At 34.1% G+C, this 15,262-nt stretch overlaps 1 protein-coding gene across 1 annotated transcript; it reads left to right on the forward strand.

Annotated features, from left to right (window-relative positions):
* The first annotated feature begins 6,090 nt into the window (after nucleotides 1–6,090).
* slitrk2 (SLIT and NTRK-like family, member 2) lies at nucleotides 6,091–9,546 on the forward strand. Its single transcript, XM_087281399.1, has one exon. It carries the CDS (start codon nucleotides 6,515–6,517, stop codon nucleotides 9,077–9,079), a length of 2,565 nt encoding a protein of 854 aa, XP_087137525.1. The 5' UTR covers nucleotides 6,091–6,514; the 3' UTR covers nucleotides 9,080–9,546.
* The last annotated feature ends 5,716 nt before the right edge of the window (nucleotides 9,547–15,262 follow it).

Raw genomic sequence — 15,262 nt, forward strand, 5'->3', positions numbered from 1 at the left:
CTAGAGATGGTTGTGCGTGAAAATCCCAGTTGAGCTGTCTTTCTTCCCCATTCTGATGCTCTGTTTGAACTGCAGCATATTGCCTTGGCCATACCTTAATGAGTACCTTGGGTTGCTGCCATGTGATTGACTAATTAGAAAGTTGTGTTAATGAGCAGTTGGGCAGTTGTGCTTAACAATGTGGCCGGTGAGTGTATATTGAATCTCCAGCAATTTATTACAAAAGAAAATGATACATGCAAAAGCCTAATTCTGATATATTCATTACTGAAATGATTGTATTGCCTTTATCCATCTTACTATTCAGTGGGGTGAAAGTCTGTTCTTGTTCAGTTGATAAAACTAAAATAATAACAGAGTGCAGTAAAGAGCTAATCTTTCTGTTGCTATAAAACAGTTTGTTTATGATGTAAGTTGGCCAGATGTCTTCGTTTTATGGGGACATATCTAATTTCGGGTGTCCTGTCCCAGACTGGAGGTGTTCCCAGAAATGCCAACTGCTTTATTATACTCAATTTTATAAAGATACACCATTAGGTGCATGAGATGACTATTCATGTCACATAAATTATCTGTGTGTGTATATACAACGTTTGAAAAGACTATATGGACACAATACTGAAGGTTGACTGGTGGAAAGATAAAGTTCATAGAAAAATGTATTAGGTTTATAAGATGGCAGAGCTTGTTACATGCAAAATTGTCATACAGTATGTTCCAGTGTTTTGTTTTGTTATATCAGGAATAAAGTTTTATTTAAGTAAAACAAATATTGATAAATGTAAAACATAATGAAATAACAGTTTATTTAATAATTCTACTATTTTCTACTATTATTTTTTCAATGCATTATTGATTAATTAATAGGGGCAAACAATTAAAAATATATATTTATTTAATTAATTAACTAGTTGATAGTTTAAAAAAAAGAAAAAAAAACTCACTTATGCTTGCCCTCACATTCTTCAAAACCTCTATGACTTTCCTATTTTGTTGTTGAACACACAATAAGATATTTTGAAGAAAGATGTTCTCAGTGCTGATTTAGGGCTGGAAGGGCATCTGCTGCATAAAACACATAAGTTGGTGGTTCAAATAAAGGGACTAAGCTGAAGGAAACTGAATGAATGAATGAATGAATGAATGAATGAATGAATGAATGAATGAATGAATGAATGAATGAATGAATGAATGAACCTGTAACTAATGACTTCCAACCAATGACTAGGAAAACTATGAAAGTCAATGGTTACATGTTTCTAACATTTTTCAAAATAACAAATTTTGTGTTCAACAGAAAAAAAGACACTCAGACAAGTTTGTGACTAGTGAAGGTTGACAAAGCTTTGACAGAATTTTTAGTTTTGGTTGAGTTATTCCTTTAATAAATAGATAAAATAGCATTATTATATAAACTTTTCTATTTCCAAAATCAAATATATTGCATATTATTATTATTATTATTATTATTATTATTATTATTATTGATATTAGTAGTAGTAGTAGTAGTAGTAGTAGTAGTAGTATAAACATTATAATTTTATTATTATTATTATTATTATTATTGTTGTTGTTGTTGTTGTTGTTGTTATACAAATCTCAGTTTGCAATAGTAGCAAAAATGACAAATATATATAAAAAAAACACATTATAGGATTCTTTATTAATTCACTATTTTCATGATAGCTTTGGCAAGTTTCTTTCCATTTTTTGCATTTATTTAAGCACCATTATCATATATCTTTTATTATTATCATTATTTATAATTAGTTACTTGCATGCCGTAACTTACAGTTTTGGTTTAAAAAAACAAAACTTTAAATCACAGAACTTTAAAAAACAAATAACACATTTTTAATTTGTGAATGACGGGCAGCATTTTAGAATGCATTAGTTGAATGAATGGTTCAAAGATTCAAAGATAAATGCAAAGTAAAGTATGGATTTTGAATTATAATTTTAACGTCCATTTTATTTATAATAATTATTATTTATTATTAATATTTTATGTTTAAGTTTAATTACTTTTTACTTTTTAAATGACCCCAACATTAAAAAAAAAGCTACTGAAACAAACCCACCATCACATTTATGACTTGTAAGTGAAAAAATGTATTAATATATTCTTTAATTATTATTATTTTTTTTATCTTAATAAAAAATTAAATGCACCAATCATTATTGAAAATGCCTTAACACTTTCAAACAGGGTGATAATTAGTATTTGCATAACAAATCAATGCAAGATGCACTTATTTGTCATCCAAAATTTTTCATAACTCTTTCGTAACAATATTAGTGTGAAGTGATAATTATATATGATGAAAAATAAAAGCTCTCTGTCACAGCAGAGCAAATGACACCGGGTGGGCATATTGTTATAGAACAATTATGAATCTCTGAGACTAAAATGCTTACACTGAAAGAACACATCAATTTTCACAAAAAGCATTTCCGCTATGCCCATATGCAAGAGGCAGTGCAGTCAGAGGATCTGAAAACAGATTTAGATGACGTAAAACATATGAGTCATTCAGCAATAAATGCATCAGATACCAAGATAAAGTTTTGCCTTTCATGTGCAGATGGTGCCATGTCAGTCTTTGAGGTTAGAAAAAAATCACTTTGCACATTTTCCTAACAGATGTTGGAAAGTTTATCCATCTGATAGGGCCTTCATTAAATTCCTCATCAATGATGACCTTATTAACCAAGAGGTTTTAACAAATGATTAAGAACAGAAGTGAACACGCTATGGCTTTGCTTGCTCAAATTTCTAATTGATGATCGCTAATTACTGTGAAGCAAAGATGTATGGAAGCTCATATGGATTTTAATCGTGTCTTCCTGAAAGTCAGTCCATTGATTCATTTCCATCAAATTTAAATGCTACACATTTAAGGTGAATTGATTTGGACCTACAGTTGAAGTCAGAATTATTACCACCACCCCCCTTTGATTTTTTTTTATTTTTTCTTTATTAAATATTTCCCAGAATATGTTTAGCAGAGCAAGGAAATATTCACAGCATGCCTAAATATATTATTTTTTTTTATTTTTATTTTTTCCTTCTGGAGAACGTCTTATTTGTTTTATCTTGGCAAGAATAAAAGCAGTTCTTCATTTTTTTAAAAACATTTTAAGGACAAAATTATTAGCAAAATTATTAGTATATTTTTTTCAGAAGTCTACAGAACAAACCATTGTTATATAATAACTTCCCTAATTACCCTAACCTGCCTAGTTAATGTAATTAACCTATTTAAGCCTTTAAATGTCACTTTAAGCTGTATAAAAGTGTCGTGAAAAACATCTAGTAAAATATTATTTACTGTCATGACAAAAATAAAATAAATCACTTATTAGAAATGAGTTATTCAAACTATTGTGTTTAGAAATGTGTTGAAAACACACTTTTCTCTGTTAAACAGAAATTGGGGAATATATATAATATATAAATAATACATATACTTTTTTCAGTTTTATATATATATATATATATATATATTCATTCATTCATTTTCTTGTTGGTTTAGTCCCTTTATTAATCCGGGGTCGCCACACCGGAATGAACCGCCAACTTTTCCAGGAAGTTTTTACGCAGCAGATGCCTTTCCAGCCGTAAGCCATACCTGGGATACATCCACGCACACATTCACACACACACACTCATACACTACGAACAATTTAGCCTTCCCAATTCAACTGTACCGCATTTCTTTGGACTGTGGGGGAAACCGGAGCTCCCGGAGGAAACCCACGCGAAGGCAGGGAGAACATGCAAACTACACAGAGAAACGCCAACTGAGCCGAGGTTCGAACCAGCGACCTTCTTGCTGTGAGGCGACAGCACTACCTACTACGCCACGGCCTCGCCTTATCTATATTATTTATGAATAATGTGACACTTTGGAAAAATATTGTCGTTTTAATGTGTTTCAATAAGTACATTTTGTCCTTAAAATCCCGAGTGTAATTATTGTTTGTACTTAGTGTAGAACAGATTTATGAAAGGACAATTGGGTGAAATATAAAAATGTCAATAAAAATACATTTTTGGCAAACTGTATCCCCTTTGCACTAAGATAAAGTTTAAAAAAGAGTAGAATATTTAAAATAAATAAATAAATAAATAAATAAATAAATAAATAAATAAATAAATAAATAAATAAATAAATGACAGTTGGGCAGACACTTCATTGGATAATAAGTTATTAGTTTGTTTGAATCTAATAAAGTACATTCCTTTATCTTATTTTGCATGATGCATAAAACCACAGCTAGACCTACTACAGTTGCAATCAGAATTATTAAACCCCTTAATTATTAGCATCCCTGTTTATTTTTTTCCCCAATTTCTGAGAAACAGAGAAAATATTTTTTTCAACACATTTCTAAACATAATATTTTTAATAACTCATTTCTAATAACTGATTTTTTTTTAATCTTTGTCATGATGACAGTAAATAAGATGTTACTAGATATTTTTCAAGACACTTCTATACAACATTTAAAGGCTTAATAGGTTATTTAGGTTAACTAGGCAGGTTAGGGTAATTAGGCAAATTATTGTATAATGATTGTTTGTTCTGTAGACTATCGGAAAAAAATATAGCTTCAAGTGACTAATAATTTTGACCATATTTTTTTTTTCCTATTTTTTTCTAGCCAAAATAAAACAAATATATTATCAGACATACTGTGAAAATTTCCTTTCCCTATTAAACATAAATTAGGAAACATTTAAAAACGAAAAAGAAAAAAATCAAAGGGGGTTTAATAATTCTGATTGCAACTGTAACTACATCCAGTAATTATGAGTTATTTGAGGGAGAACTTGTTATTTTTTTATTTTATTATTATTATTTATTTATTTATTGTTACCTATGCCTTAACATGCATGCCTATCCAGTAATAGCTGCGTTGGCCTTGGGCATATTGTCCTCCTTTTCTTGGCTATCTATCATGATTGTTATTGCAAGCGTGCAGCAGGTAAATCAATAATTTATGACAGATTACCTTAGGCCTGAAGGTGCATTGTAATTGGAATTTAAGCTGGTTCTTAATATTACAATGAATTAAGTCTCAAATGTCGCTTTGCCAAACAGCAGTCAGTAAATAAACAAAAGGAATGGATAAGCAAAATTAAGTCCAATGCAATCAGAGAGAGAGAGAGAGAGTAAAACTGTTTCACTTATGTGAATTTCTCTATGGCTGCTGTGTCCTTGTGTTTGCGTCGGTACAAAGTATTATTATTTATTTATTTATTAATATATATATATATATTTTTTCTTTTATTTATTTTTTATTTTTTCCCCGTTTCCTGACAGTTTAGACACATTTAAAAACGCATTAACACCTCAGAAAATATGTTTCATATGTGTATATTGGAGGTACTTGCGCCTTCTAGTGGAAGAATAAGATTAGAGCAACTGCTCTTATCAATGCCAGAAACTTTAATTACAGAAACTGGACACTTGTTTTTACTTATTTCTCGTTGTAAACATGTGATACTGCAGATTAGTGTTTAAATAAAAAACAGAACGCTAATTAAAAATAATAATAATAATGAATCCACTTTTATTTTTAGTAGAAGTGTTAATGTTATTGTCATTATCAATGCTATTATCAGTATTATCATAATTATCAGTATTATTACTATTAATAGTAATAATAATAACAACAACAATAATAATGATAATAATAATAATAATAATAATAATAATAATAATAATAATAATAATAATAATAATAGAAAGAAAGAAATCTATAAAAAATGTCAAACGCAGCATCATAACGGCACCCAAACACTATTTATTAAACATTGGCAAACGAAAGCCTCTACATAATTGGCTATAGGCTACCGTGGTGTTGTTAAGACAAAAATGTTTTTAACTAAGAAATAAAAATAATGCACTCACTCATGACGTCGGAATGTTATGCAGAGGTCTGATCCAGCGCACACACACACACACACAAGACACGCATACACAGGCGCGCGCTCCTGGTGGGAGTGAGTGAGCAAGCGCGGAGTCTCTCTCTTTCTCTCTCTCTCTCTCTCTCTCTCTGAAGCTCGCTCGCACAGTGTTCAGTTTCCCCGCGTATCACGCACCGTCAAGTTGACTGTCGCCATGCAGGATCACAGGCGTGAAGTTGCTTTCGTGTGAATATCTGTCGCGCTGCAGGTGGAAAAAAAAAGAGAAGAAGACAGTTAAAGCTCTAAGACTCTCGAAACTGTGGTGCCTCGGATGCGCTTTAAAGTGCTGCATGAATGCCTGCTCATTATCCCGGGATTTCACTATCACTGCGAGGAACGACGATGCGTTCGGTCCAGCAGCGGCCACAGAGCGCTCGGTGATGGATGTCTTCTCTATTCCGCCTTTTGGGAATTAAGGAGGGTCAATGGAGAGCCGTGCGCTTTTGTGCGCCTTTTAAAATCTTCTTTTAAGGCTGTGCATGCCTGTTTCGAGATTTGCACATTAATGCTGGGGCTTTCGGCGTTATTGCTGTAAAAATGCTGAACAACATTCTCTTGCTGAGCGTTTTAACAGTGACCAGTTTCCCTTCAAAGACAGACAGCCGCAAAACTTCCAAAGACATTTGCAAGAACCGGTGCTCCTGCGAGGAAAAGGAGAACGCGCTGAATATCAATTGTGAAAACAAGGCTTTTACCACGGTCAGCCTGTTCCAGCCTCCGCAAAACAAAATCAGTCAGCTCTTTCTGAATGGAAACTTTCTCACCAAGATAAGCCCGAACGAATTCCTCAATTATGGTAATGTAACATCTCTTCATTTGGGTAATAATGGCTTGCAGGAGATCAAAACTGGGGCATTTAATGGGTTAAAAAACTTGAAGCGTCTTCATCTCAATAATAATAACCTGGAAATCATAAGAGAGGACACTTTTTCTGGCTTGGAGAGTTTGGAGTATCTGCAAGCTGATTATAATTACATTAGTGCTATAGAGGCAGGGGCTTTTAACAAACTGAATAAACTCAAAGTCCTGATCCTTAACGACAACCTTTTGCTCTCTCTACCTAACAATATATTCCGCTTTGTCATGTTGACGCATTTGGATTTAAGGGGAAACCGGCTGAAGACACTGCCGTTTGCTGGCGTTCTTGAGCATATAGGTGGAATAATGGAGATTCAGCTGGAAGAGAACCCATGGAATTGCACTTGTGATTTGATACCCCTGAAAGCCTGGCTGGATACTATTTCGGTCTACGTGGGGGATATTGTTTGCGAGACACCATTCAGGCTGCACGGTAAAGATGTCACACAGCTGATCAAGCAAGACCTTTGCCCCAGGCGCAATCCTGGAGATGCAAGTCATCGTGCGATGCAACCACCATCTGATTCCCAATACCAGGGTCTGTCTCCAACTCTGCGGCCTCGAGTCACGCCGACAAGAGCCCCCAAGGCCTCCCGCCCCCCCAAAATGAGATACCGCCCCACTCCTCGTGTCACGTCTAGCAGAGATAAACACGTATTCGGGCCTATCATGGTGTATCAGACGCGCTCGCCAGTCCCAATGACCTGTCCGGGCATTTGCGTGTGCACGTCTCAAAATCCAGACAGCGGATTAAACATCAATTGCCAGGAACGGAAACTTCAGAACATCTCTGAACTTCAGCCCAAACCGTCGTATCCAAAGAAGCTGCATTTGACTGGTAACTATTTGCAGATCATATATAGAACAGATCTGACAGAGTATAGCTCTCTTGAGCTCCTTCACTTAGGGAATAACAGAATAGCAATCATTCAGGACGGAGCCTTTGAGAATCTTACCAGTTTACGGAGGCTTTATCTGAATGGAAACTACATCGAAAGCCTGTCCCAGTCTCTGTTCGCTGGGCTGCAGAGCTTGCAATATCTCTACCTGGAATACAACATCATTAAAGAGATTTTACCCCACACCTTTAACTCGCTGCACAATCTGCAGCTATTATTTCTTAATAATAACCTGCTGAGATCCCTTCCCGACAATGTGTTTGGAGGTACCATGCTGACAAGGCTTAATCTCCGAAATAATCATTTTTCCCATCTCCCCGTGCGTGGGGTGCTGGACCAGCTCTCTGCCTTCATTCAGATCGACCTCCAGGAGAACCCATGGGACTGCACCTGCAACATTGTGGAGCTTAAGAACTGGATGGAGCTGTCCAGCACCAGCGTTGTGGTGAATGAGATCACGTGCGACTCACCCTCCAAGCATGCAGGTCGCCTCTTGCGCTCCCTCCGAAATGATGCCATATGCCCAGAGACTGATGAGGTTTCAGTGACTAAACCCCCGACTGTTGTGAGCTCGAGCACTGAAGCGACCCCTCCTTCTTCCGTAACCCCGACGGACAGGATGCCCGAGATGCCTCCAGAGGTGCCCTTGTCGGTTCTCATCTTAGGCCTGCTCGTTGTGTTCATTCTGTCAGTGTGCTTTGGGGCAGGATTGTTCGTTTTCGTCCTCAAACGTCGCAAGGGGGTGGAGAACGTTCCCTCAGGCACTAATAATCACTTGGACTTGAACTCTTTCCAAGTACAATATGGCTCGTACAACGCAGACGTCAATGCGGATAAAAGTGACAACCACGTGTACAACTACATACCCCCTCCCGTGGGCCAGATGTGTCAAAACCCTATCTACATGCAAAAGGAGAGCGAGCAGGTGGCCTATTATCGAAACCTGAAGGAGCTGAGCTTCAACACCCTCGATCCTAAAAAGGAGGAGCTTGACCGAAGCCCAACTTTCACCATAAGCACAGTGGAGTTCATTGATAAGCAACCCTGTGCCAATCGTGAACCAGAGCTGCTTTATCAGAACATTGTAGAGAGAGCGAAAGATCTACCCCAATCTGGGCCGCTCAGCTATAATTTTTGCACTTTACCCAAAAAATCCTTCATCCCTCCCTACGAAACCTCCAGGCGACTCAACCAGGATCGATTAAACAAAACCGTTCTCTACGGGACCCCCAGAAAATATGCTGCACAGTCCAAAAACGAGCATCCTTTGCTATCCAACAAGCTTAAAACCGAGCCGGACTACCTCGAAGTGCTGGAGAAACAAACTGCGATGAGTCAGTTGTAAGATCGAGTCCTTGTAAACCTGTACCATCTGTGTATTCCACCACAAGAGACAATAATAACAACAACACCATCACAGACCTAAGCCTTCCATCTTCTTTTAGAGGCTGTATACATACCCGCGATTTAAAGATGATATATTATTTTCTCTAAGAGTTAAATTATTTCTTCTACTTGAAACAGAAAGACTGTAGCAGTTGTCGCAAGAATATGTATAGCTTACAGCTCCATGCTTTTTTGTAATATGAAATATATTTTCTCTCAGATGACAGGGTTGTTGAAATGACATTCCTGTAGAACATGTTGGATGGTGAGTGCAACACAAATTCCTGGTTCCAGAAGTGCCTTTGCACTTGAAGAATTTTATCTCTGCTTTCTGCTAATCAAATTTTTATAAGTGCTGTATTTTAAGACTCTTTATGTAAAATAGAATTATTTGTCCATTGCATTAAACGGAAAAGTAAAAAGGTACTCTGGTGTTGCAGAGAATCTTGCTTTCCTTTCTGTGGCTCTAAAATCAGGTCATTTCTATGATTCCAGCGTGATGTTGGTTAGTACAAATGCTGAATTAAATTCCCTATACATTCGGCGATGGGTGTGAATTGAGCAGTGTTCTGCAGCACAGCTGATCTTCTTTAATGGCACGCAGCAGTGTGTGTGTGTGTGTGTGCGTGTGCGTGTGAGAGAGAGAGAGAGAGAGAGAGAGAGAGAAAGGTGTGTGGGCTCAGCGTATATCTTTCCTTATTGTATTTGCCCGGTTTCTGTGTCATGCAGAATTCTCAGTGAAAAAGAAATGGTTGAGAAATTCATTTTTGTATATCTGGAATTTCTAAATCTCACCAAGCTGCTTGCTGTAGCGTTCGATCTGTGCTCCTGGGACGTTTGCTTATTCATTTATAAATTTAATTAAGACTGTCTTTGACTGTAGAATAACGGTTGCTGTCCAAGGTGCTTAAATGACTTGGTAGAGATACACTGTTGTTTTAGTGCTGAATTTCCAAGTATTTCTTATTATAGACAAGTTAAACACTTAAAACATGATGCAGCTGTTTGTTGTGCCATAAATCAAATGGGGTTTATTGTTTACTATGAGCAAAGAAATATAGCTTATTCATATCTTAATTACATGGCTTATTTATGTTTTATTTGTTTGATCATTTAGTTAAATGAAAAAAAAAGAGTTTGTGTTAATGCCTTTGCTGTATTCAAAAACTAAGGGGTACCTTATAGATTAATTTCAATTCATATTTAATTACCCTTCTATTTCTTATTTTCTTATGTTTTCAAGCAGTTTGAGTTAAAAGTGAAGCAAATGTTTCCCCCCATGGAAAAAAGGGAGCGCATTGGCTACAGTGCTTGATGTGAGAGAATGTTTTTCATCCAGTTTCAAATGGAGTGATTTCCTTTGCATGGTACAATGAGCCTCTGTGTAGCTGTTTCCTGGTGTGGCTGAGAATGGGCAAGACGCACATGCCTTGCACATCAATGAGGGGTCTGACCAGCAGAACACTTGCTGCTCTAGATGGAGACGTCATGCTTTGATTTGAAATAAATTGTGAACTTTAATCGGTTTATGCAGAATGAGAGGGAACAGAGCTGGTTCATTGATGCTGATGTATTGAGTTCATTACATGTGCAGCTGCTTCAAGTTTACTTTTTGCTTTTTTTTTTTTTTTAATTGTATGCATGCATGCGTTTGGATTGCATAGAATGTATAAGTCTGGGAAGTGTGCAATCAATCCTTGGTATGCAATTTGAGTTTAGAGAATGCATTAGAGATATACATTCAAATCTTATTCAGACACCTTCAACATTTATTTTCACAGTTTTTTCGCTACAGTTTAGAAGAAGTTGCACCAGTATTTATTTTGTCAATAACCAAAATACATTCTATGGGTTAAAATTATAGATTTTACTTAAAAAATTTAAATAAATAAATAAATAAATAAATAAATAATAAGGTAACACTTTACAATAAGGTTCATTAGTTACTGCATTTACTAACATGAAATAATCATGAACAACAGATATACAGCATTTATTAATTATAATTGAACATTTCCTAAAGCATTATTACCATCCAAACTCATACTTCTTGACATTAGTTAATGCACTGTGAGTTCGCATAAACTAACAATGAACTACTGTATTTTCATTAACTAATGTTAAATAACATGAACAGATACCGTAGAAAATGTATTGTTTATTGTTTGTTCATGCTAGTAAATGCATTAATTAACATTAACTAATGAACCTAATTGTAAAGTGTGACCAATAATAATAATAGTAATAATAATAATATAATAATAATCTGTTAAATAGCATTAGGATATGTTTTCTACAATAAATATGTCAAAACCTAATCTTTGATTAGTTAAATGCATTGGTAAGCACTTTTTATTTTTATTTTTATTTTTTTTACTTTAAATGTGATTTTCTCAACATGAGGAGTTAAGATGCAATTGATAAAGTGTAATAGATGCAATGGTGCCACCTGATTTTTTCTTTTCCATTTTTTTTTCCCTCAGGCTCCTGTGTTTAGGTTTAATACTTTAATAAAGCATTTGCTCATGTTTCATTACTTAAATGTGAAATAAATGAATGTTAAACATTTTAGGCTGATAAAAATGCTATTTTTATTACTGTATGTGGCACTTACATTCTTCTTTTTGCATCTGTTTTTGTATATTTTTGCCTCTCTTCATATATATATTATTATTATTATTATTATTATATATTTTATATATATATATATATATATATATATATATATATATATATATATATATATAAATTTCAATTTCCAAAAATTAAGACTTAATATTGTTTATTGTATTTATTTATTTATTTATTTATTTTCTTGTGGTCACAAAAAGTATGTGGCAATAGCTATTTTAATTTTAATGTAGGAATGTAGGAATTTTAATGTAGGAATGTCATTGGCCCATTAACATTTCTTTCTTGTTATCAAACACTTGCATAATTGTAACACGAGGCAATTTCATCATAACTTAGCATTATAACAGTGATCATAACATTATTTATCAACATGTAGATTTTTTTGGATTTTCAGATGCTATGGAAATGAAATATGCATAACAGGAAATATATTTGGATCATTGTTACAGTATTGTTCACATCCCTCAGATTGTTGATAAAATATTTACAATTTAACTGTGTCAGAACAAATTCATAGTGATGTCAAATAACTTTGGCATGCATTGGATGTAGTATAGACTCACTGCAGCAGCTTCTTCAGCTCCTGTGTATGAATAATTATGATTTTTATGTCACAGTTAAAGTTATTTTACTTTCCTTACTTAGATAAGTGAAATATATTGTCTTGTACCCACTATTACTGTATATCTGGAGTCTGAATATTTTTAGTTTTGACTGTATAAGGAAAAAAAAAGCATTATGATAACTTCAATATTGCCGTGTTGAGGCTGGGATAGCATTTTGAAGCCCGAGAGCCACAGCAGTGCTGCAGCACTTTGATGCCATTGGCAGTGAATTATGTCAGGCGGTTGGAAGGTGCTTGGCTCCAGATTCAAATCGATGGGAATGATGCTTGGTTCTGGCTGCTGGAGGCTTGTCCTCAAGCCGTTCTTACTCATTTTAGCAACACTCTTAGGCAGCTTCCAAATTCTTTAACATGAATCCCCTTCATTGCACCTTTGGTTAACGGAGAGCTGGTTTTCTGAAAAAGCCTTTTTTTGGTGTTTCTGTACTGTAATGATATATTCATGACGGGTAGAGCTTTGATTTAGTATCCAGATCTCTTGAGTAACTGCTCAACCCACAGGCACATTCATTTTCTTGAAAGGCTGTGATGTCTGAGCTGAAATATTGCAGCAAATTGCCAGAAGAAATACTTTTTTGATTGACTTGCTCTCATTATTAGATGTGTTATGTAATACCTAGGGCCAGCACTTTTTATTCTTTAAAATGTACGCTTTTTTTACTGTGTTTTTTAATTAATTGAATTTATAAAAAATAATAATAATAATTTTTAGTTAAATAACTGAAAAACATAATTCTTTAATAGTAAAACAGATATACTTTTCAAATTGTTTAATTTTAACTACACTGTAAAAATAATGACAACATGTAATGACAACAAATGTGTTTGCTACTCTAACATAATTCAATTTGTTAATCAGGTTTCAATTACAAATTAAGTTATAGAAAGCTTAATATATTTTAATCAGTTTGACTGATCTAAGTTGAGTTCATTTGATTCAACTAAAAAACAAGACAGCAATATTTTTTTTATTTTTATTTTTTTCAAAGATCCAATATTTCCTGTATTTTAACTGAAAAAAATGTATTTTTCTGGTGAGTTGATTAAGGATTCATTATTATTATTTATTTTTTATTTATTTATTTTTTATTTTTTGTGAAACAATGTATTTTTATAACTTAGTGTAACTAGAATATGTGTAAGTGTACATGGTTTACATTAACATCACATGGATTAACATTAACTACATTAGTCAACATGGCACAATGAGTCTTAATAAATAATTAACAGATGCCAGCATTAACAAATACAACATTCTGTAATAGTGCATTAGTAAAAAAATAATGAAACTGAGCTAAAATGAACTAAAATCAAACAGTTGTGCATTTATAAAAAAAGAATAACAATTGAACATGTAACAATTGAATGCTTCATTTTTGTTAATGCATTACTGATGTTAACTAATTACACTTATTGTACAACTTTATGGTTCAATTTTGGATTAGGTTAAAAAAAGGACAATATAGGGTTAATAAATTACCAGTAGTTGATGCATTACATAATACATTTGTCATATTTATCATCTTGCTTGTGTCAAATACTGTTTAAAGATACTGTGCGAAAACCTTTTTTTTTTTTTTTTTTTTTAATAGTATTAGACATTATTAATTTGGGCGGTATGATGGGTCAGTGGTTAGCACTGTTGCCCCACAGCAATAAGGTTTACATCTGGGGTCACCAAACCCTGTTTCTGGAGAGCTACCTTTCTGCAGAATTCAGTCCCAACCCTGATCAAACACACCTGAACCAATTAATAGTACCTAAAGTAGCACTTGATAATTACAAACAGGTGTGTTTGGTCAGGGTTGCAACTAAAATCTGCTGGAAGGTAGCTCTCCAGGAACAGGGTTGGTGACCCCTGGTTTACATGTTCTCCCTGTGTTCACATGAGTTTCCTCTTGGTGCTCTGGTTTCCCCCACAGTCCAAAGACATGCTATAGGTGAACTGAATAAGCTAAATTGGCTGTAATGTATAAGTGTGTATGTGAGTGTGAATGGGTGTTTCTCAGTACTGGGTTATGACTGGAAGGGGATCCACTGCATAAAATATTTGCGGGATAAATTGGCAGTTCATTCCGCTGTGGCAATCACTGATAAATAAAGGGACTAAGCTGAAAGAAAAAGAATGACTGAACATTAACTTTTTTGATCATGTTAGCTGTTCATGTCAAATGTTCATCTTATTAAATATATCGACTGAATGTAAATGACGTTGTCGGGATTACAAATAATAAGTAGATTTAGGTGTCAGTTATATATATATAAAAAAAGAAGAGACTACTCAAAGATTCCAAGTTTCTCTAATTTTGTTTTTCTTTTGTGCAAGTTTTGTGTTTGAGTAAAACAAAATTTGTGTTTTATTCTGTAAACCATAGCACATACCTAACTGATTATGTGCTCAACATTTTATTTTTTACATAAAACACCAAAAAGTTTCCATGTTTACCAATTCATCTCTCTATGTATATATATATATATATATATATATATATATATATATATATATATATATATATATATATATATATATATATATATATATATGTATAGCATTTTACTCAAACCCACATTTAACAAATCCAGTAAATCCAAAGTATAATCTTCAAGCAGTCTCTTAATTTTGCCCATAGCTGTAATCACAGTTGTTTTGGCTTATATTTATTGCATTTAAACCACTTTGAGAGTCTGTTGTATGTTAACTTAGGCCCTCTAGTGGGCCCTGGTTCCCTGATTGAGTTCCACTATTCTCAGTTACATAAAACTTTTATTCTTATAGTCCTGCATAACTGAATGTCCAGATGTGAAGTGGTAGCTGTAACTCCTGCACATTATGTCTGGTCTTGTAGAAGGTAAATGAAGCTGTCAGCATTTCAGCTTGAGGAT

The sequence above is a fragment of the Danio rerio genome, chromosome 14 (assembly GCF_052040795.2).
Source record: "Danio rerio strain M-AB ecotype USA chromosome 14, GRCz13ab, whole genome shotgun sequence".
Classification (NCBI taxonomy): domain Eukaryota; kingdom Metazoa; phylum Chordata; class Actinopteri; order Cypriniformes; family Danionidae; genus Danio; species Danio rerio.

Excerpts from the sequence above, each read along its gene's own strand:
- slitrk2 (XM_087281399.1), top strand. The coding sequence starts at position 6,515 with ATGCTGAACAACATTCTCTTGCTGAGCGTTTTAACAGTGACCAGTTTC.